This window comes from Equus caballus, chromosome 14 (genome assembly GCF_041296265.1).
Source record: "Equus caballus isolate H_3958 breed thoroughbred chromosome 14, TB-T2T, whole genome shotgun sequence".
NCBI classification, from domain to species: domain Eukaryota; kingdom Metazoa; phylum Chordata; class Mammalia; order Perissodactyla; family Equidae; genus Equus; species Equus caballus.
In genome coordinates, this window is record NC_091697.1 from 26,040,556 (window position 1) to 26,062,858 (window position 22,303).

At 45.8% G+C, this 22,303-nt stretch overlaps 1 protein-coding gene across 4 annotated transcripts in view; it reads right to left on the reverse strand.

Moving 5' to 3' along the window:
- Positions 1-5,854: 5,854 nt before the first annotated feature.
- The window catches only part of KCNIP1 (potassium voltage-gated channel interacting protein 1), a 344,269-nt gene continuing 327,820 nt past the window's right edge, over positions 5,855-22,303 (reverse strand). For 3 of the 4 annotated variants that reach the window (XM_001503162.6, XM_003362900.5, XM_070233928.1), the window contains exons 2-8: positions 17,299-17,423; positions 16,573-16,642; positions 14,560-14,630; positions 13,679-13,786; positions 8,879-8,983; positions 7,900-7,962; positions 5,855-6,721 (exon numbers count right to left, since the gene is read on the reverse strand). In XM_001503162.6, the coding sequence (XP_001503212.1) occupies positions 6,674-6,721; positions 7,900-7,962; positions 8,879-8,983; positions 13,679-13,786; positions 14,560-14,630; positions 16,573-16,642; positions 17,299-17,423 (590 nt within the window). In that variant the 3' untranslated portion in view covers positions 5,855-6,673. Of the gene's footprint in view, positions 6,722-7,899; positions 7,963-8,878; positions 8,984-13,678; positions 13,787-14,559; positions 14,631-16,572; positions 16,643-17,298; positions 17,424-22,159; positions 22,193-22,303 lie in introns of all 4 variants that reach the window. The other variant, XM_070233929.1, reaches the window with a different exon arrangement.

A 22,303-nucleotide genomic window follows, 5' to 3' on the forward strand; every position in this document is an offset into this window, starting at 1 on the left:
ATTCTGCGTCAGCATCGACAGAGAGGGCTTTGGCCCCTTGGAGTGGGCAGGGATCGGGGGGTTAGGTGATGAGAGGACTGGATACTCTTAGTTCCCACCCCCTGCCACAAAACCCTTGCCCCTCTTCCGGTGTTCTAGTCTGGATGAGGGGCCCTGACTGGGCTCTGGGAGGAGGGCAGGAAGGGTGGGACTGAATTTGAAGGGAGTGGTGTGGTGTGGCTGGAGAAACCTGGCTGGGAATGAACTGGCCAGGAGAAACACCAGGGAAGGTAAGATGATGAGGCTTATTAATGGGAAGTGCTTCTTGGGGAGGGGGAGGGCCCAGAAGGGTAGGTAGCCCATGAAAGGTGTTGGCGATGTGCCCTGGGATCCCGGACCAAAATTTTTAACAGCTTTAAGGTATAATTGACATGCAACAAACTACACATGTTTAAAGTGTATAATTTAATATTTTTGACATGAGTATACACTCATGAAACCATCACACAATCAAGATGATAAACACATCCATCACCCCCCAAAGTCTCCTCTTGCCCCTTGTTTATCTTTCTCACCCCTTCTCTCTGCCCTGACCCTCCCATCCCCAGGCAACCAGTGATCTGCTTCCTGTCACTAGAGATTAGTTTGCATTTTCTAGAATTTTATATTAATGGAAATATACAGTATGTCCTATTTTTTGGTCTGGCTTTTTCCATCAACGTGATTAATTTTGAGAGTCACTCATGTCGTGTGTATGGAGAATTCATTCCTCTGTATTGCTGAATTGCGTACTGTGGCGTGGATGTACCACAGTTGGTTTCTCCACCACCTGTTGATGACGATTGACGTTACCCTGATACATTAGCACCACTTGGTAGTATGTAATAGAACGTCGTGCAGGGCTTGCAAATTGATGACCCCGGGCCAAATTCAGCTCTTATACTTGTTAGTTTGGTTTGTCTGGTGTCTTTTAAATATTGAAGTAGTTGTCAGAATGTAAAAATTGGGGGATTTTAGATATAAGTCCAGATTTTCAACTTTACTTGAAAAGTTGTTAGGTCTACCAGCCCTGGACCCACGTTCCAACAACATGGCAGTGATCCCCAGAGCTGGGACAGAGTTGCCCCCTTTACCCTGGACATATATTCTTTGGTTTGCCACTCATTTCTTATCTCTGCGTGGCACCATAAATGCACTGAAGCTGGCAGTTTATGGGTAAGCGATTCAGTGCCACAGTCAGAAAGTCCTAGGGGCAAATCACTCTGCCGCCTATTAGGTATTTGATCACGGTCAAATTCCTTCACCTCTCTGAGCCCCAGTTCCCTCCTTAGCAAATGGGGTTAATAACAGAACCAACCCCAGGATAGTGAAGATTGAATACGTGAGAGCTATTAGCACGCAATAAGTGCTCAGCGAATGATATTAATATTATTATATTATGGTTGCAAAGTACATGGCAGAGCAGTCTAGTGGACATGACGTTAGACTGGATTTCTCACTCACCTCCACCACCACCCAGCTGCTACCACCCCATCTTTCATAGGAAGGAGTGGGGGTGGGGTCAGTTAGCAAGTGTCAAGTTGCAAGTTACAGAAAGTTCAATTCTAACTGCCTTAAATAATAAAAAATTAACTTATTGATACATGCAACCCAAACCACTTGAGGTACATGTAGTTTCAGGTAAAGCTTAATCCAGCAGTTCAAGGAAATCATCAAGAAGTCCATTTGTCTTCATCTCTCTGCCTTGTCTTCTGTGATATTATGTTCATCTATAACTTGGTTTCCTTGCAGGCTACAAAGTGATTGCCTGTATGTCCCATGGCTATGTGCTTTTTCATTCACGTCCAGGAGGAAAATGAACAACTTTGTTTCATTGTCCTCAGTAAAAGCCCTAAAATTCATGCTGTTTGCATTGGCTTAGGTCTTAAGCTTACCCCTAGACCAATCACTACGGCCAGGGGCATGGGAGGTAATGATTAGCCTAGACTAGGTCGTGTGCTCCATTTCTAGAACTGCGAGTGCAGTTAGCTCCCCAGAATCTCATGTGTCTTTGAAAGTCCACTTAGAGGGGCTGGCTCCCCCTGTGGTTTTGCCCTGCTCTTCAACATCTGAGTTTTTTGGTCCCCAGTTAGTCACTGGACCAGGGTGCAGAGGTCTGCCAATTAGATTGGGCCTTATTTTGATGGGGAGGGACATGTTTATTTCAGCTCCTCCAGGAAACCATATGGACATCTTTGCACATGTCCTTGGCATTCTTCCCTTTGGAGGAAGAGTAATTTGGCTTGGATTCATGGACTTGTTTTCATTGCTCTTTACTAATAGTTTTCTTGGCAGCTGTTTTCCAACACCTTCTGGTGTTTGTGTATCATTAGAGCTGGTTTTAGGAATAAGTGGAGGATGGTCTTCGTCTTCTCTAAGAAGTGGGGCTGGGCATGGATTTTGGAGCTTGGCAGGCTTTTAAGCCCATTTCCAGCCACATGTCAAGCTCCCTCCGTGTCTGTGGGCATCCTTTTTTCATCTGAAAAACAGGTGCGTGGGGTACCTACTTCACAGGACTGTTGTGAGATTCAAGTAGGAGGTCACCCATAGAGAAGCTGGCACCGAGCAGGGTCCCCAGTCCCATCTTCCTCCTGGGAGCCTCTCCAGGGGACCTTTCTGGCCTCTGCTCAGAGGATTAATTCAGAGATGTGATATTAGAGAACCACAGGCTTGGTCACCGTGGGCTTCTCCATCTCTATGCCAGATACGATTTCCTTATTGGAATACGAGATGGAATCTCAGATGGCTGACCAAGAAGCGACAGCAGGCCTAGGCCCAGATTTTCTATAAATGCCTGGTGAACCCCCCACCCCTAAGATCACATCAAGCTCGGCTCACAGGAGCCTCCCCAGCCACCCTTCCCTCTCTATCATGTCGCACTTTTTTCCTCTTCCTGCCACTTTAACTATCTAAAATAGTTTTATTTGTTGTCTGTTTCCTCCCACTAGAATGTCAGATTCATGAGAGCAGGACATATGTCTGTCGTATTCGTTGTCTGTTTTAGGTTGGGTTCCTCCAGAGGCAGCCCTGTGACATGGCTGTGGGGTCCAGGAGCTTATCTGGGGAGTGACCCAGGAAGCAATGGTAGGGGCGTGCAGGAAAGAGACAGGGACGGAAAGGAGGTCACTAAGGGTACACTTTAGAGCAGGTTACTGCTGTGGGCGATTGGGGCTCAATCCTACTGGGGAAGTTTGGGAGACAGAAGAGAAGATGCCCCAGAGCCCTTCCTACCTAGAGGAGAGGGGTTTGGGGTACTTGTTCACTGCTCTCGCTAGTCATTGGCTGAGGGCTACTCCAGGCAGGTGTTAGCTAACTGGCTCTTCCTGCCGGTCCTGCCCACAGGCAGAGTGGGGCTGTCCTGGCCAGACTGTCTGTGACAGCCGGAGTCACAGACAAAAAGTCGCAGGCATTTGCAGCTGGCACAGTTGAGTCCACCTGTGCGGTAATGGTGAGGGCCTTCTCAGGAAGGGCAGCCACGGCCTCTGCTACATGGTTGAATTGCCATTGGCAGATGGTGGCAAATGGTGGCATTTGTTGGCTGATTCAGGAGGACAAGTTGGAGATGGTTGTTGCAAGTGGAGAGCCTTGTTTCACCTCTACCCTGGCTGCTGAGAGGTGCATGGATTCACAGAGGCACAGGCCTCTCTCTTTCTCTGCTGCTGTGGAAACACCAGCTTTGATCTTTTCCTTGGTCCTTATTAAAAGCTTTGATGAATGGTGAATTGCTGCAAGAGGTTGTCCTTTTCCCCCACCCCCACGGGACAACCAACTCTCTTTCTGTTGATTATTCATGTTAGAACTGGTTTTGAATCTTCCTTCCATTCTGTCTTCTCTCTGAATATCTCCAGATGCTGATTTTCCCCTCAGTATTGGGCACTCAGGACTGAATTGGGCTTCTCCTTGTGGTCTGGCCAGCAGAGGGAGAAGGGTGCCAGCCTTTCCCCTCTTCCACAACGGGGGCTCCGTGCCCTAGGTGTACACTGGAAATCACCTGGAGAGCTTTTAAAGCCTCCTGATGCTCAGGGCTCCATCTCTAGAGATTCTGATTCAGAACCTGGGATAAGGCCAAAGCATTTGGCACTTTAAAAAATGTCCCCAAATGCTGCTCCCCAGTGATTCTGATATGTAGCCAGGGTGGGAAACACTGGTCTAAACCTTATGTAGGCATTTGACCAAGGCATCTGAAAAGGTCAGCGGTGTGTGTGGCTTCAGGGATGGCTTGATCTAGCAGCTCAATGATCTCATCAAGGGCCCGATTTCTGGTTTATCTTTTAATTTTTTTAAAAAAGCTGTCTGCCTTGCCTTTTGTGGTTCTGGTTTATCTGCCCTTCAGTTCTTGGATAACCTGTCAGAATTCCTAAATTGCTGCCACCATGTCCTAGGACTATATGCTCTCTCATTCATGTCCAGTAGGAGAGAGAACCTTTTGTCCCATTGTTCCCAGCATAAGTCTGGAGATTCATGCCGTGTGGACTGGCTTAGGAAGCAAGCCCAGCTCTGCACCAATCATTGTGGCCAGGGGAATGGCTCGGATCATGGCTCCATTCTTAGCACTGGGTGTGGTAAGTTGCCCATCTTAGCTCTGGGTGCACATTACAACCCCCTGGACAGCTTCTAAAGAATCTCATATCCCGACTCCACCCTCAGAGATTCTACTTCCATTGGTCTGGGGTGGGGTCCAGAACTGGCGTTTTTCAAAGTTCTCCAGTTGATTGTGATGTGTAGCCAGCGTGGCGAACCACGGGCTGGGCATCGTACAGCCTCATGATGCAGGTTCAGACAGCACATGGGAAAGGTCTGCTTGGGGCTAAATGTATGCCTTGCTGGGCGCCGGCCGCATGTCCAGCAGCCTTAGATGGCCACACGGCTGCGCTCGGGAAGCCCAAATAGAGAAACAGAGCTGTGGTCCCTACAATTTCCAACCATGCCAGGCGGCGGCCGATGGGGATCAGATCCGGAGCACTTCATGCATGCACCAGATGTCGTGGCCTGCTCTTGCTAGTGCTCCACAGGTCCTGAGGCTTCCCCCTTCTCTGCGTTTGTGTCCTCATCTGCTGTTTGGATTCAAAGAATTCCTGTGTCTTTCTGACTACAGAGGAATGAGATTCGTGTGAGGTCCCTCAGTTCCTTGGGGCGAGTTCCTTCCTAGTAGGAAGGCTCTAGGGTAGAGAGGGGAGAGTTAACGCGCTCTATGCAGCTGTGCTACCTCAGGCAGATCCCCTTACCTCCCTGAGCTTCAGTGTCCTCACCAGTAAAACTAAGACTCTACCTTCCAGAGTGCTCTACCGTGAGCATGAAATAAGATAATGTATATAAAGCCCCTAGTGCAACACCTGGCACATAAGAGGGGTTCAATAAAGCGCTTTCCTTCACAAATGTCACTGTTAGCTCTTCATCTTTGTCATGTGATGTCAAATGGAGAAACTAAGACTTGTAGTGTCCAACATAAATAATCATTTGCTGCTTATAGGCTGAAGCCGCTTGATCAACCCCTGGACTCCAAGTCCCTCAGCAGGAGGTCCTGACCACCTCTTTATCTCTGTATCCTCAGCCACACCACATGAGGCTCCAGATGTCCACATGACAGGGTCTTGGGAGTGGCGGTCTTGTTGCAAGAGAGGTGTTGTGAAGAGTCTCGTCTTTAAGCTGCATTTCATAAGGTCACAGTATTTGCATTTGAATTGGATGTTTGCTTGGGGGCGGGTGAGGACGATGCACTGCCTGGCACAGGGCCTGGCACCAAGTGAGTACTTAACTGGATGCCAAGTGAATGGACTAGCCTCCCTTTTTCACAATTTACCTCTCCTGCCTAATGGAGTCATGGAAGAAATGACGATTAAGAGTGTAAGAAATAGTTCTGTTTATTGATTAGAACATGGTATAAAATTACAGCAATTTGCAGGCATTCTGGGCTTTCTGGGAGGGACATGCAGTGCTGGGCTCTAGCAGGAGATGGAATGGAGGCATGGACTGCTGGGCATTGGCTCCTTTCCTGGGCATGTTAAGGGACTTGTACTACCAGCACGGATGCTAGTGTGAGAGAGAATTATTGGTCCTTCCCTCTGGAAACAAAGGACATGGGCAGTCTGGGTCATCAGACAATGCCATGCTTAATAATTCAGTCCTATCCTACATATGTTAGGTGCTGACCCTCCCAACCTAGTCATGGTAGATTCTAGTTGTTCTGTATAATGCTCATTCTTCCCACCAAAGGAAGGGCAACAGGCACATTGGTTTGGGAGGCCATCAGAGGATGGTGTGCATTTGGCTCAGGTTGTCTTGCTTCCAGATACATCAAAGTCTGCTGGACTTGGAGGCAGTGGACTGGGGCACGCAAGCAGAAAAGTGTGCACTACTGTTTAAGCTCGAGCAGAGGGACCTTCCATATGGCAGCAGTGTGAAGAGATGAGCATGCTTCCAAAATAAACCCAATTTCTTCTAGTCCCTCTCAAGAAGGGGGACGAGAAAGAGCTGGCAATCAGAGACTGAGCCACGTGATGCTGGGTTCTGTAGAAAGTCTTCAGCAGAGAATTCTTCCAAAGTGTAAAAGGTGTTTCTGTCCCAAGAGTCGGTGTGTAAAATCAGAACGAGGGCAGATCAAGGTGTTAAGGTGTTTAGTACAACGTCTCTGAGAGCCAGATGGCTATGTCCACAGTTACATGACATTTTGAAATAGCTGGAGGGACCTCATGATGTTGTCATCCTGGGAAAGGAGGAGAGAGAAAAGAGAGGACGGTCAGAACTCTGAGGCTCCTCCATGAGAAGCTCTGTGACTGGTGAGCTGACCTCCAGCATGGGTTTCCTATGCAGAGAGAATCTGGCAAGGATGTGAGAAACAGGGAGTAAGGGATGGAGACGTGGAAAGTGGGCAACACAAGGCAAGAAGCACCTTTCCTGACTTTAGAGAGAAATTTGGAAGAAGCACATTATCCAGTAAAACAGTGAGTACTGTATTTTATCAAACAACTTTTCTACATCTACTGAAATGATCACATGATTTTTCTTCTTTATTCTATTATGCCATTAATCACATTCACTAGTTCTTGAATGTTAAGCTAATCTAGCATTCCTGTAATAAGCCCTATCTATTCATGATGTATTATGCTTTCTACCTATGGCTGGATTCGATTTTTGCATCTATGTCCAGGAGGAATATATTAGCCTGAAAAGTTTTTTGTCTTGTAATGCCTTGTCCAGCTTGCATGTTAGGGTCATGATAGCCTCATCAATCAAGCTAAGTTTTCCCTCTTTCTCTGTTCTCTGCTTTTGTATAAGATTAGCGTCATTTTTGTTCTTAAATGTTTGGAATAGTTTACCAGTGAAGACATCTTTGCCTGCCATTTTCTCTGTGGGAAAGTTTTAAATTACAGATTCAGTTTCTTTAACAAACATAGGACTACTCAGACTTTCCATTTCCTTTTGTGTTAGTTTTGATAAATTGTATTTTGCAGGAAATTTGTAGATTTTATATGTTGTCAAATTTTTTGGATAATGAACTAATATCTTTTTAACATCTGTAAAGCCTGCGATTTTTCTCCCCAGCTAGTCCCCTGTAGTCTGGGGAGTGGGTCATCCAGCCAGAGGCAGGTTGAAAATGACGGTGTTGCTGACTTGGGATGTCTGTGGTTTCACAGAGACCCTCTCTGGCTGTGTGAACACCCCCAACACCTCTTCTTAGGCATCTGGCTCAGTCCTGTGCTTGGCCGAGCCCAACCACAGGCCAGTCTGGGGAGTGGAGATAGCTGGACTTTGGAGTTGTTGCTGGTGGTGATGGCTCTCATCTGAGGGGTTGCAGGTTTCTCACTCTCTTCTTTCAGGTCTCCAAGCCCCAGATTTCCTTCCCCAGATTTAGAGGTTTTGTGCCCTCGGATCTCTCCTTACCTCCTGACAGGATTCAAGAAATTCGTCTAAAGTCACGATGCCATCTTTATTTTTGTCCATTTTCTGAAAGACACAACAGGAAGCACTATGAAAGCACTTTAAAGAATCTGGAATCTGCATTCCAAAACTTGCTTTTTGCTAACCAACTTGCCCCAAAATTAGGGTGGTCTTTCGCTGGCCACACACCTCTGCCTAGGCCCTGGTTACAGCTCTCTGACCCCTGTGAGCTTCCTTAAAATTGAAAGACTTGCTGCAGACCCTGATCACCTCATCTCCCGATTGTTCTGCTCACACCCTACGTGTCCTCTGCAGACTCTCTTCTAACCTGTCTCTCTGGCGGAAAGAATACCGGACGTGAGAGGTTCTAGTTCTGTCTCCGTCACTTACTGAGTGCCCTTGAGTGAGTCTTTAAGCCTCTCTGAGCCTCTGCTTTTCCCATCTGCAAAGTGAGAGGATTGGACCAGAATGAGCTCTGACATTCTTTGAAACTCTGCTGTTAGGTTAACTTTTTACTAAAACACCACTATGACCACACCACTCTTCTACTCACAGACGAATAGAAGCCACTCGTCCTTCACCAGAGCGAGGCCAAACTCTTCAGTGTCAAGATCTCACAATCCCCCCACCCTAGTTTCCAGCCTTCTTTCCCCTTCATCCCCAGACATAAATGCTCAACACCCACACAAATGTGCTTAATGCCGTCTTCTCTGTTTACTCTGATCCCCCAAGAATTTTTATGGAACTTAGAGTCCATACTATATCGCTTATATTTAATAATATACTTCCCTGTTCTCTTCTGTAGTGTATGCTTGTCTGCTTAATGAGATCATCTATTCCTAGAGCACAATACATCTCATAATTCTTTTCTGTTTCCCGCAATACTTAGTTCAGGGTTGGACACAAATCACTTGCTCTGATGCTTGTGCGCTGACTGGTCTAAATTGGGCTCAGAGCTCACACACAGGGCGTATGCTCTTACCTGGAAGAAAACATCCACGTGCTGCCTTGGAGTGTCTTCCTTGAGCACAGGATATGTGTATTTCCCCATCATGTCATAGATGGCTTTGACAATGTCCATCATCTCCTGGGAGGGGACATGGAAGCACACAGTGTGGGGACCATGAGGTCAAGCTCTTCTTAGGTGACAGTTTGAGGCTCCTTGTCCCCCTTGCTAATGAAAGTGATTAAAAGGACCCTCTTCAGCTGATGAGAGGGATTTAGAAAACAAGCTGAGGGGGTTATATTCTGGGAGCTTCCTTCTAGAGAGAGGACAGTGGAAAGTTCTCTTTGCCTTCGGAAGCTCTTAGGTAGGTTACCTCTTCTTGAGCATTGTCCGTGAGGGTTATGTGTGGGATCAGGGTGGACATGGCTGTGCCCTGATCAGCCGCCACCCCGGGTTGGAAGACCCTCTCCCCACTCCATAATTCCTTTGAGACGTTGGGCCGGGGTGGCTGTGTTTGTACCACATGACCTGTCCCTGTGACCACAAGTGATGGGAACAAAGGTGGACATCTGACTAAAGCTGAGCTACTCAGTATTTCCCTCTTGAGAGGTTTGAATGAAGAGGCACAGCAACTGTAGGCAGAAGCAGTAGAACCCTGGAGCTCGAAAGTCGTGTGGATTTGGGCCCAGGGCCACGAGAGAGCCATTTCCAGGTTTTAGCTGAGGTGAAGGATAAGCAGAAACCAAAAACCTCTGCAGAAGAGTAGAACTTCTGTAAGGAGTAGAATGAGCAGATGCACAGGAAGTAGAGCGGATGAGAGAAATGCTGGGAGAAAGGGAGAGAAAGAAGAGAAGAGAGGAGAACAGAGGAGCAGAGCGGGGAGAAGGAAGGAGGGGATGGGGGAAAAACAGAAATGTTCACAGGAGCGTGTGAATTTGTGCACACACACACACAGGCTCTCTGAGAAAAGCAACTGAAGAAGAAAGAGGTGTAACACAGACCAAGAGAAGCCACGGAGAGGCGGTGTCTGAGAATGGCTACCCTATAAACTAAAACCTCCTTTTGGGCTTCCCCCACCCCTAGGTTGCTGGCAATTTGAAGCTGTCATTCCTGCAGGGAGAGCGTGGCCATCTTGATCTCAGACAATGCTGGAGTTGGGGGTGGGGTTGTGGGGGCGTGGCAAAGAGAGGAGAAAGAAGAGGAGACACAGAGAGAGAGAGAGAGAGGCTAACAACTTTGTAGTTCCAATGGGGATTAAGTGTGTTCCATCAGACTCCCTATATCCTTACAGGAAATCTCTTTCAACTCAAGCTAGTTTATGTTGATGATTTTCTAGTCTGTAACCAAAAGATCCTTTTCTACAAAGACAATAACTACCCTTCTTGGTTGTTGGGGGTTGATAGATGTTACAAATCCTACCATATTTCTTTCCAATCTGTCGATGCTTCCTGATATAGAGTAAGTGCTTAGTAGATACAAGTTTCCCTTGCTATCCGAAAGTAGAGTGCTTCTTATGAAAAGTCAACACACAGTAAAGTGAAGAAGGAATTACCATTAATTTATATGGGAAAACTTTGGAGCTTTCTTTGACCCCCAAAATAACTTACCAAAATAAATGGAGATAAAGCACAGATGCTTTATCTTAATCACAGACACAGTTCAAGGCCATGGCAGCTTGATGATGAGACGCCGAGTGTAGTTCCCAGGAAAGAGCTTGGCGGGTGGGGGCTGCCTCTGTAATGGCTCGCTGCAAAACGAATGCTGCTACTAATGTAGGTCTTTCATAAAACGGAACTTCCAGATAGTGAGGGAAACCTGTGCTTGTTTAAATAATTAAGTTGTTCCTAATATTAGTTTACAGCTCTGTTTCCCTGAGACTGTGAGCTCTGTGAGGACACGTGTTGGGTCCTTCAGTGCTAAGGCCTCTGCACCTGGCACAGTGCCTACCACGGGCAAAGAGGCCAGCAATAGCTGAGTGGCTCTGTGTTCTTCTCCTATCACACTGGCCGGGCATGGTGTTCTGTGGCTTATCCCGATCCCTGCTCTGCATGGGGGAGAAGAGTGGACGAAGACAGCCTTCTCTGCGGGATGTTTGAAGTAGTGTCTACAGAGACCCAGCCTCTCTCCTGGGTTCTTTGCCTGCTCCTCCTCATTCCATGTGCTTATTTAATTTTTTATTCTGTTTTCAACCTATTATTAATAATTTTAGACTTACACAAAAGTTTCAAAAATACTACAGAGCGTTCATATATAACTTTGACCAAGCTTCCCCTGATGTTAACAACTTAGGACAACGATGAAAACCTGGAAATTGACAATGCTACAATGCTATTAACTAAACTAAGAGCTTATTCAAATTTCATCAGCTTTTTCCCTCGTGTCTTTTTTCTGTTCTAAGTTCCCACATTGCATTTACTTATTGTGTCTCCTTAAGTCTCCTCTAATCTGTGACAGTTTCTCTTTTCTTTTTGTCTTTCAAGATCATGATACTTTTGATATGAGTACTGGTCAGTTATTTTGAAGAATGTCTCTCAGTTTGAGGTGGCCCCTGGTTTTCTTATGATTAAATTGAAGTAATGAATTTCTGACAAGACTATCAGAGAGGTGATGTTATATCCTTCTTGGTGCATCATATCAGAGACGGACATGGTGTTGCTATCTCTTATTACTGGCCACGTTAACCTTGGTCACTGGATTAGGGTGGTGTCTGTCAAGCTTCTCCACTGATTTTAGTATGTGTCAGTGGATATTGCCTGCAAAAAGGATCACTGTGGTGTTTGTCTATTGGTGATTTTGTATTTCCTTTATTTTCCTACATTTATTAATTGGAATTCTTCTTTAAGGAAAAATTGTTACCCCTCCCCATTTATCTGTGTATCCAATTATTTATTTGAATACATAATACATTATTTGAATAGATATATTATTCAGTATGGACTCATGGATATTTAGCGTGTAGGTCATGATCCAATACTATCATTTTTTATTTTTTCCCTCAAATTGTTCTAGCGTTGGCTATTGGCAACTCCTTCAGGTTGACTCCCATAGTGTTTTGACATGCCTCCATCTTTTTTCTTTTTTAGGACTCCCATACTTTTTAAGTACAAGATGCTCCAGGCTCATCTTGCATTTTCTCTTTCCCAGTCCTGGAATCAACCAGTTCTCCAAGGAGACTGGTTCCTTGTCCTGGAGAATGGTATTTAGAAAGCAAGGTCTGGGTGCTGGGTGTGCTCATTGCTACAGGAGTGTTGCTGCTCCTAGGCCCTGTCACTGGATAGAACTAGGGAACATATGTCTCTAGCCACGTGTCTGTTTTAAAATGTGTGCTTTACAAGTCCTTTGCATCTGCCAGCTGTAGGTTTGTTTCCTGAGTATCTTTTATCAGAGAATGGACTTAAAGACCAATTTTGATTGCTGTCTCAGGATTTTCATTGCCCACAATTTTGATGAGCTTATCTCCAAATGACCATCAGGGGAAGATGCAGCTCTGTTTTCTAGGAAGCTGTTTATCTTCACTTTTCTTTTACTTTTAAACTGCCATCCAGAGTGGTCTGACGGGTATTAATGGAGACAATTTTGTCTAGTTTCAAATAAGAAAAAGGGAACCGGAGTTAGTAAAATGATTTAGTGATGAAACAATGGTTGAATTCAGGTTGCAGACCAGTGTTATAAGTCCCATTTTATGGAGTCCTTTCTTTATATATTTTGTGAAGTAGTATGTGAATATTTTGGAGTATCGTATATTTGAGTATGTACAGAAGCATTTAATTATTTACAAAATTGAGATAATATTACATATACTACTTTCTAAAGTGGTTTTTAAAATATAGTATATTATACTAATTTTTACGTCTTATTACTCTTGCATGATTTTAGATGACCAGCTGTTATTCCATTATATGTATTTACTGGAATTCATTTAATGAATCTGCTACTAGTGGATATTAGGATTTTCACACTTTTTGGGATTGTTCACCACTTTATCTTTAGCACCAAGAGCACCTAATTAGCTCTCAAATATGTGTTGAGCAAACACACGACTGAATGAATGAGGAATGGAAGCTGGAGAGAGCCTTTTGGGGTCGAGGTGAAGACTGGAGATGCTATTTGTAACTTCAGGCACTCTGCCTGGCGCGTAGGAGCTCAGGAAGTGGGATGTTCAGGATGCTAGATCCAAGCTTCCACCGAGATACCAGGAGACAGGAGATATCAAAGTGAGTTTTGAGACAGACCTGTGGGCATCTCGCTGCTGGACACCATATGTACTCTAAGATTCTGCAAGTGTCAAGCGGTGAAGATTCAGAAATTACTTGTGATGATTTCTTTAAGGACGGCTGCACCTTCCATCACTTCCTTCTCTGGTTTTATTAGTAGGCAAAGAGGTGTGGCCAATGTGATCCCTTTGGGGTCCCTTCCTCCTCAGAGACACCCTCTTCTCTTCTAGGAGATGCCTGCAATTCTACCATTCCAATTTTGACCTTTAACTCATGGCTGTTAACCTGTTCAAATGCAAGCTCCCCTGGGGGGGGGGGGTAACTCTACACTGATATAAATCACTTATACCTCCTTTGACATGTGCATTGATTACGTGGGACCCAGTGAGAGAGAATGAATCTGCTTAATCCTCTCTTGAATGCCTGAGAACAGGACAGGGTAGGGCAATGGGGGAGGTCAAAGGCCACGACTTTCTTCATTTTGCCAGGAACCAGCTCTGTTAACCCCAAGCCGATCTCTCCTCCTCACTCAGGCAATTTCATTATCACGACTGGGGCTGTTTGCTACTTAATTAGGTGCCTTCATTGCAGATTTCTCATGCCCCTGCCTCAGCTCACTTACCTCTTTGTTTATGTATCCGTCTTTGTTGATGTCATACAAGTTAAATGTCCACCTCAGTTTCTCATGGACGGTTCCTCTCAGCAAGATCGACAGAGCGGTTACAAAGTCCTGAGAAGTGGAAGAGGCATGAGCAGCGTTAACCATCAAGCCATCGGGAAGGGCGGAGCTCTGACCTGGGGTCAGCCTTTGTGACTGCTTTTACAGGATGGCATCTCCCATGTCCTCAGTCCCCTGCAGGCTATGGCCACGCTCAGGGAAGAGCAGCCCCCCTTCCATTCTGTGCCCTGTCCCATTTTGGGGAGGAGCCTCCTTGAAGAAGAATCGAGCTCTGTGTGTGCTGACACCTCCAGACACAGGGGAACACAGCCTCCTCTGGTATTGCCTGATCCCATGGCTGCAGTTTTCATACTGGTGGCAGTACAGTCTAGTGGCTAAGAACGTGGACTCTGGAAACATGGTACCTGAGTTCAAATCCCTCCTGTTCCTCTCACTAGTGTTTGACCTGGGAAAACCACTCAGTCTCTTTGCTTACTTTCCTCTTCTGTAAACTGGTAATAAATAATAGAACCCTACGTTGTAGGGTTATTGTGAGGATTAAATGAGTCAATACGTGCAAAGCACTAAGTACAGACCCTGCCACAAGGAAAGCTCGGAGTGCCTGTGAGCTGTTAAACCATTGTCATTTGTCCCCTCAGGCCCTGAGTTCCGGGAAGGCAGGGGCATTTGTCTTCTCTCTATCTTCAGGAAATGCTTGTTAATGGATAAAAGTTTCTTTGTCTTGACGGAAGCATTTGATGATCCAACCCTTCCCCCCCACCCCCAACGCCCCATGGGTTAGAGGAAGAGGTGATGGGGAGCAGGGGCTCCTGAGACACGCGTACCTCGAACTTCACGGAGCCTGTCTGGGTGGTGTCGAAGGCGTGGAAGAGGTAATGGGCATACGTGCTGGCATCTGCAAGGCAGAGAGGGAAGGCAGGTGACGGGAGCAGGGCCCCGCAGAGGAAGTGAAGTCACTTAAAAACAATGACAAAGAGACGGTGATGCTGGGTGACAGGAAGGTGAAGATGGTGGAGTGGGAAACGCCGCTGGTGTGAATCGGGCCCAGTGTGGCCCTCCTGGAGTTTAGGTGAGAAGTTCTACTAAGAGCCCAGACAGGCCCTTTCTGCCTCCAGCCAGCCATCCCCGGAGAAAGACCCACCTGCCTGTCTGTGTGTATAATTCTTGGTGGATGAATGACACAGTGACTGTGTGAAGATGTTCTTCCGAGTGACAGTGCAGTGCTGTGGAATGAGCACTCACTAGAGAGCACAAACACCTGGGCTTAGATAGCAGCTGTGCCACTGCACAGCTGTGTGACTGCAGGCATCTAACACAACCTCTCTGAGCTTCACTTTCCCGTCTTTGTACAATGGGATGTAGCAAGACCTATTTCTTGACTTTCTTTTTTCTTTTAACTTAATAATGACAAATATGAACATGTGTTTGACCCTCAAGAAACTGTCATAATGTAAAGGGAAGGGTGTGCCACCGCTGGAAGGAGTGTGTGTGCTTAGGGATGAATGGCCTGCTGTTTCTGGATCCAGCCGATATTCAAATATTTCACAGCAACAGATAACAGTAGTCATTTGAATAATTGGAACTTCTTCAAGTACTGGGTCATTTCTTCCTAGGGTAGGGCCAGAAAGCAATGCAAATGGCGATACTCTCTGCCTCTCTGCTGCCTCAGCCACAGCATGTGGTCCATGTTCTGTTGCAGGGTCTCAGCCAGCTCCTTTAGGGGCATCTCCTCTGGGGTCTCGAGGACCACCTTGTGCATGTGCTCTGGCTCCCGGTGGGATAGGCAGCTGTGTGCGGGTGCCTGCAGTGGCTGTGTGACAAGCCTGCTCTACCAACATGTATTTCTTGACATTTTTGAAAAAGCATGTTAAACTTTTCACATAGTCACATCATTGAAACCATCATCAAGGCTCCCACATAGTCAAAACTCAATGAAGAGTGCCCAATAGAACTCGACAAACAGCCAGTCAGGGGCTTGCATGGGACAAAGCTGCCCCGGCTTGGGTAGGGGCCCTGTACTGGATCCCACACCTGGGAAGGCTCCTGTCTGCTGCTGAAGAGGCCCATGGAAATAGAGCCCCAGAGGTGTTTAGTACACTTGCATCTGCATTTCGTCAGGACCCAGGGAACGGATCCTGCAGGAGTTAGCTCCTGAGGACAGGAAGAAGGGTAGCATGTGACACATGGAAGCCACAGGGAAAGCCACTGATGTCACAGGCCCATGGGCCAGACTGGGTTCCTGCAGGAGTCAGGCAGGGCAACAGAGGAGCCGTGGGCCTGGCACACTTGCCAACCTGGATGTATAAGCACAATTTTACGTTCCCTGCATCTTTTTGGATTAGTTTATTTTGATAGTTTCTGATATTTACTAAAGTTCTTTGTCAAAATTCTAGCTTGCCTCAGCTGTTGTAGGGAAAAGAATGGAGAGTGTGTGGCACGATGGTGGGACGAACATGGCAGAGCTTTACATCAGATACTTATGGGGTCTAATCCTGGTCAGCTACTCACTGGCTGTGTGATATTGAGTGAATTGTTTAACCTCTCTGAAACTTAGCTGCCCCATCTGGGATAAAAATATCTGCTTTCTAGAGCTATTATGAGATTTTATGATACTGCTTTATCAATCTCTCCTTCTCTCCTAGCGAGGGTCCATTTTCAGAGCTCTTTTCTGCTAAGGTTTTGGTGAATTCCATGTGTTGTAATAAGGGAGAAATCCTGCTCTGAGTTCTCCCCGACCTTGAGGAGGAGCTGGATTACAAGGGAGTGTGAACTTGGAGGAAGGAAGGCTGCTCACAAGAGGGGGAGCCGGGCAGGATCTTTCTCAAGGTTGGACTCACCTCCATGAGGGAAAAACTGGGCGTAGATCTGCTTGAAGGTTTCCTCGTTGACCACACCGCTGGGGCACTCCTGCGTGAAGGGCGAGAATGGTGGGAGGTGTCTGAGGGCTGCCCCAGGAGGAGCAGATGGGCCCAGCCCTGGGGTCTAGGGTTCCCTGTGATCCCTGGTGGCAGGGACGGGGCAACCACCTGCGCACTTCCATGTCTCCAAGGTGAGTGGTCTGGAGGTATTCCCACCTTAGGACCGAAGCTGCTTTGTAAAATGATGAGACATCATCAGAGGATGGGCACTGTGAGGTAGAAAGAGTTTGGCTTTGGGACTAGAAAGACCTGGGTTTGGATTGTGACTCAGCCCCTTCTAAGACTTGTGATTTTGTGCAAGTGAGCCTGGTTACAGAAGACCCAAATGGCACCAATAAGATCAAGAGTGTGCACGTGTTATGCTAAGGCTGGAACCTGGGTCGGGGTGAATTCTCCAAGGGTATGTCAACCTGTGAAGTGCCTGGGCTGTCAGCACATTTCCCGTCCACTGAGATTGCCTCATCTTTGCCTGGAGTCTTTCTTTCTAGCCTTATGGTCTTGCTTTCATGTCCCCTTGATAGCCTTGGCCTTCCTTTGACAGCTACACATCTGGGAAAGCCCCCTGACGGGCCCCTGTGGCATCTGGCAGAGCTTAGCCCCAAGTGGGAAATCCTGCCTCTGCCTTCGGAGGCCGTGGGGTCTTACGTTTTTGAAGCCTCGATAAAGGACTTGCAGCTCCCTCTTGGTGAAGTTCGTCTGGGCCTCAAGCTGCTCCAACCCCTCAGGCCGATGGCAAACCATAGTCATCTCCAACTCGTCTTCAATCTTATCTGGAACCAGAGGAGATGGATGGAGTGGCTCACCTTGGTGGTCACTTGTCAGACCACAGTCTGGGCTGTTGGAAGAGTGACGTCATGACCTGGGACATAGGGCTTGGGCTGGGGGTCACACTGCAGACGACCTTCCTGTCTTGAACCCTGCATCCCTGCCTGGTCACTGTCTGTCTTACAGTCAGTCCAGCGTCGGACACCACACAGGGAGGGAGTTTTGGCTTTGGAGGTCAACACATTCCAAGTGGAGATGAGGGCAGAAGTGCTAAAAATAAGACCATATGAAAACTTTTCCCTTTCTTTCCAAATAACTTCTTTACATACTCAATTTGCTGCCCACTGAACTATCTGAATATTCCAGAGACACAGGTAAGTGAGTGGAACGTGTAACAGCCTCCAAACAGCAAAGGGAAACAAATCTGTTTAAAAAAACAGAGTTAACTCTCACCATTTGGGACAATTAGAGGAAGGCTAGCATCATTTATCAAAAAGTTCAAATGGTAGCATGTTAAATATTAATTTTAAAAATATGGATGTATTTTTCAGTACTGTTTTGTAATGTTTACTAGATACCCTTAAATAATAGGAAATGACTTAAATGGGAACTACTTTATATAAGAGAAAGCTTCTGAAGCATTTGAGGGGCTCTAAAAGCCATTGTCTTTAGTCGTCTCTCTACCATTCCTCCTATATGTACTACAATGGACTATAATTTTGCAATAGTTGTTTAGAACGCGTCAGTCAATTAAAGTGAGAGATCAGCCTGTCTCCTAGTGAAGGATCACAAACTCCAAATAAGTGGAACTTCCAACGTGTTACCATCACAGAAGGGTCAGTGAGTGTTTTCCTCTGGGCCCTGCCACAATGCTTTCTATAAATTTACTCCAATCAATGGGGCCGGCCCGGTGGTGCAGCGGTTGGGTGCACACGTTCCACTTCTCGGCGGCCCAGGGTTCGCCGATTCGGATCCTGGGTGTGGACATGGCACCGCTTGGCAAGCCATGCTGTGGCAGGCATCCCACATATAAAGTAGAGGAAGATGGGCACTGATGTTAGTTCAGGGCCAGGCTTCCTCAGCAAAAAGAGGAGGACTGGCAGTAGTTAGCTCAGGGCTGATCTTCCTCAAAAAAATAAAATAAAATAGCGTTAAAAAAAATTTACTCCAATCAAGAATCAGTTGCCATCTAACCTTCTCTGCCCATTGTCCCATTGTTGTCACGCAGACATTACCAAATCCATATATTGAACAACTGTAAATCGGGGCTGGCGAGAATAGCAATGAGGGGGACAGGCTGCTGGGAGCGTGCACACCCCCCGTCACACCCAGGATTATGGACTGGGAGGACAGGTGAGTTTCTGTCTGAGAGAACAGGGTGAGCAGGACCATTGCATTGGGTGCATTTCTCTAGTCAGTCCCTTTGCACCAGATTCTCTCTCCAATTGTCACTTTTCCTTTTGAGACTTTGATCTTAATACAAAATAAATCCATCAAAGTGAGTTTTTGTTTTGTACATCTTCCCTAAAGTAGTGGACGTTTGGGTAAGTTTCCAAAGGAGAAGCAGAACTTGGTAACAATTCCCAGTTGTCATCTGCCTTACGTGCTGGGAAACAGGGATCACCTTATCTTGCTGGGAGGAAGGCAGAGCATTCAATATAAATAAGATACTCTGTTTATAAGACATTGCTGCAAGTGGCCAGTTTCCGTATAATTCTTACAGAGCCTTTGATTATTGTTATGTTTGTAGCTAACAAGTGAAGTAGCAATTACCTAAACACTGCAGTGTTTCCATGTAAATCAAAGGGCCCATTCTCAAACAAACAACCCCCACGTAAGTCAGTCTAATTCAGAATACTTACATATCTTTTTAACTCATTTTAAAATGGAAATAAAATTGTTGGTTTAAATCTCCTAGCACTAGATTGAATAACAATTTTATTTGAAAAAAATGCATACATATTTAAAACTGTGAAAAGAGGTGAAAGCCATATTAAAATGTAAATAAGGAAGATGCAAATGTATTTTTGGAGGAAATGATGTCTTTTTGGAGGCATCTAGTATACCTTTCCAAGTTTATCTTACCTAGAAGCTTAAAGGTTTCTTTTGCAGTATTGCCTTATTCTGTTAATCCTCCTGTGACTAAATTCCTCAAAAGCTCAGGGCAATCTCTTTGCAGAAGCTTGAGATAATCTTTCTGATTCAGAAACTATACTTGCTTACCATTTCCTTTACTATAAATGCACTGAGCAATTATTGAAACATCAAGTCTTAAACCCACTTCATTAAGGTAGAACTGAACTTTATTAATAAATGAATTGTTTTGCTGTCTGGGCAGCAGGATCAATTTCCGTATCAAACAGATATTGTAACAGCTGAGTATGTGGATATTGACAGCTGAGATTTTGTTTTGTTTTGCTTTTTCATCACCTTCTAATTCTCACGCCGTGGTAATGTCAGCTTCTGAAGGGAATGCATGTCTTTGGGGCTCAAGGTGCCGGGAAGTCGCCGCATGTGTGCGGTAGGGGCCGAAGCCAGTGGTTCTTGATTTCTTTTTATTAAGTGTGTTTCACAGTAAGAACTACAGTTTTCATCACAATCCAGTATACACATGCAGATAAGCAAAAATTTCACAAAATAATACTCTCTCACTAATTTGGGATGTACTCTATTCTCCATTTTAATCTGTTCCTTTCTAAAAATGTGCTGACTGAGTCCCTGGGCGTTATCCAGGCGGTCTCAGGAATGGGAGGAGGGTGCGCCCGTTCCCTGGTTGGAGAAAGAGGAAGCAGCGTTAACAGGTGGGGAGGCTCCTTGACGGTTTCTTTTGAGGTTTGTTAAGAGTCTCCAAGGCCAAATGTTACTTGTTATTATTATTTTTGTCATTAAAAAGAATAATGAGCCACTCGCCAAATCAGATTAAGTTTGGATGGCAGAGATCAAAATTAACGCAGAGATTTAATACTATGGCAATAACTACATAACAAGAATAAATTAGGTACTTCTGCTTGAAAAGTACTTTTAATCTGTAAAGTGTCTTCATGCCCATGGTCCCACTACAACCTTGCATGTGGCTGGGAGTGGGGGGACTGTTATCCTCTCCATCAGAATATTAGGAAGATGAGTGTCCTAACAGATAAAGAGGTTTTCTAACTGTAAGTACTTTTAAAAGCAATGAACTGTCTCTTACTGGGGGTAGTTAAAGCGAGACAGAATAACCAACTGTTGCGGATGCTACACAGGAAATTCTCAGATTGAAGGGGAGTTGGAGAAGATGATCCAGATTAAGTGGTCCTTGATGTTTTGGGGTCAGAGACTCTACTGAGTGGGGAATGGAAGTTTTAGACCTTGGAAAAGGAAAATGCACCTAATCGTGGCATTTTGCCTGTCCGTTCAGTGAGGTCCTGTTTCTCTGAAACACGTGGAGCCCATGTTACGGGCTTCTACACAGTGCATCTCTTCCAACCTCTGTCACCAACTGACTTTGCCTGAGTCCTAGGTCGCATAGCCAGTTGGTGACAGAACTGGACCTAGAATGCAGCCAATCCAGGGCCTCTTTCATAGATCTGGCTCCCGTGTGCCCCGACAATGGTTTCTGCTTCCCTCAGCACAAATTGCACTTTGGTTTGTAATTAGTCTTGCAATGGTTCTGCTCCTAACATGCTCTGTGCCTGTGTACAAGTTAGACCCTCAGACTACGAATGGTAGGAAGACCCAAGCCTTTGGTCTTTTCCCTAGCAAGGTGTCTCCTCTGTTAGGTCGATGACAATGACCACGACCATGACCAAAGACCATGGTCATGACCATCTCCTTCTTCCTGGACTGGAGAGTACTTTCTCCATCATGGAATCTCTGAGTTGGACTTTACACCCAGCCATCTAGTTTTGAGGTTACAAAATCATGGCCCTGGGCATGAACACAGCCCAAAGATAGGTCTTGTTTGGCCTATAAAATGTGTTTTCATTTTCTTGGGGAATTAATTGCCAGTATTCAAAGACGGGGGATTCACATACAAGTTTGGCTTCCTGTCTTGGAAAATGGGATTATCTGACAACTTTGGTCTCAAATTCTCACAAGGCAACAATGTACTAGAGCTGAGCAGTGGCTGTTCCCTCTGGGCTGTGCTCCCTTCCTGCTCCTCTGGCTCACTGAATGCTTTCGCGCTCCCTGCCTGGCCCTGCAGGCATTTGAGTTTTTGGTTCCTGATCTATGCCTGCTGACTTCTCACCTGTCCTTCTCCTACCTCTCACCAGACAGTCTACCACCCTCTCTCTCCCACTATTTGTTTATTTAAACACATTCAACTTTGTTTCGCAAAGAACTTGAAGCTGGTTGTGTGAAATGAATAGAAAAATAAAAAGAGATAAAGTAAGAAGAAAAACTGCCTCAGAAGATGGTGATTAGATTAGGAGGTCAAGACCACAGGGAAAAGGCGAACAGAGAAATTCAGGCCATTTATTCTAAGCGGTTACTACACTTGAGCCACAAATTGGCTCTGAGCTTTTACATGTATCTTGTTGCCCACAAGAGGAAAACATACCAGTTTCTTCGGGGGAGCAAAGCTCTGCCTATAACTTGTCTCTGAAAGAATGTTCCCAACTGTTTTTGTGTAGGTTGGGTTTGCTAACAAGGGGCACAGAACGTCAGGGCTTGAGAGGACTAATCACAAAGCATATACTTAAGAAGCTCTCCTTTTGAAAGGCATGTGACCACAGTAGTCAAGTCATTTTAAACTTTTTACCTCTCTGATACTGGTAATACCACCAGGCGATGTCTAGGAAAAAGTAAGAAGACATTTTACCAAATCCATTCATCAAAAAAGCAAAACACACTTTTATCTCCATGGAGATTTCACTCTGAGGTGTCCAGGTCACCGTCCAGCTCC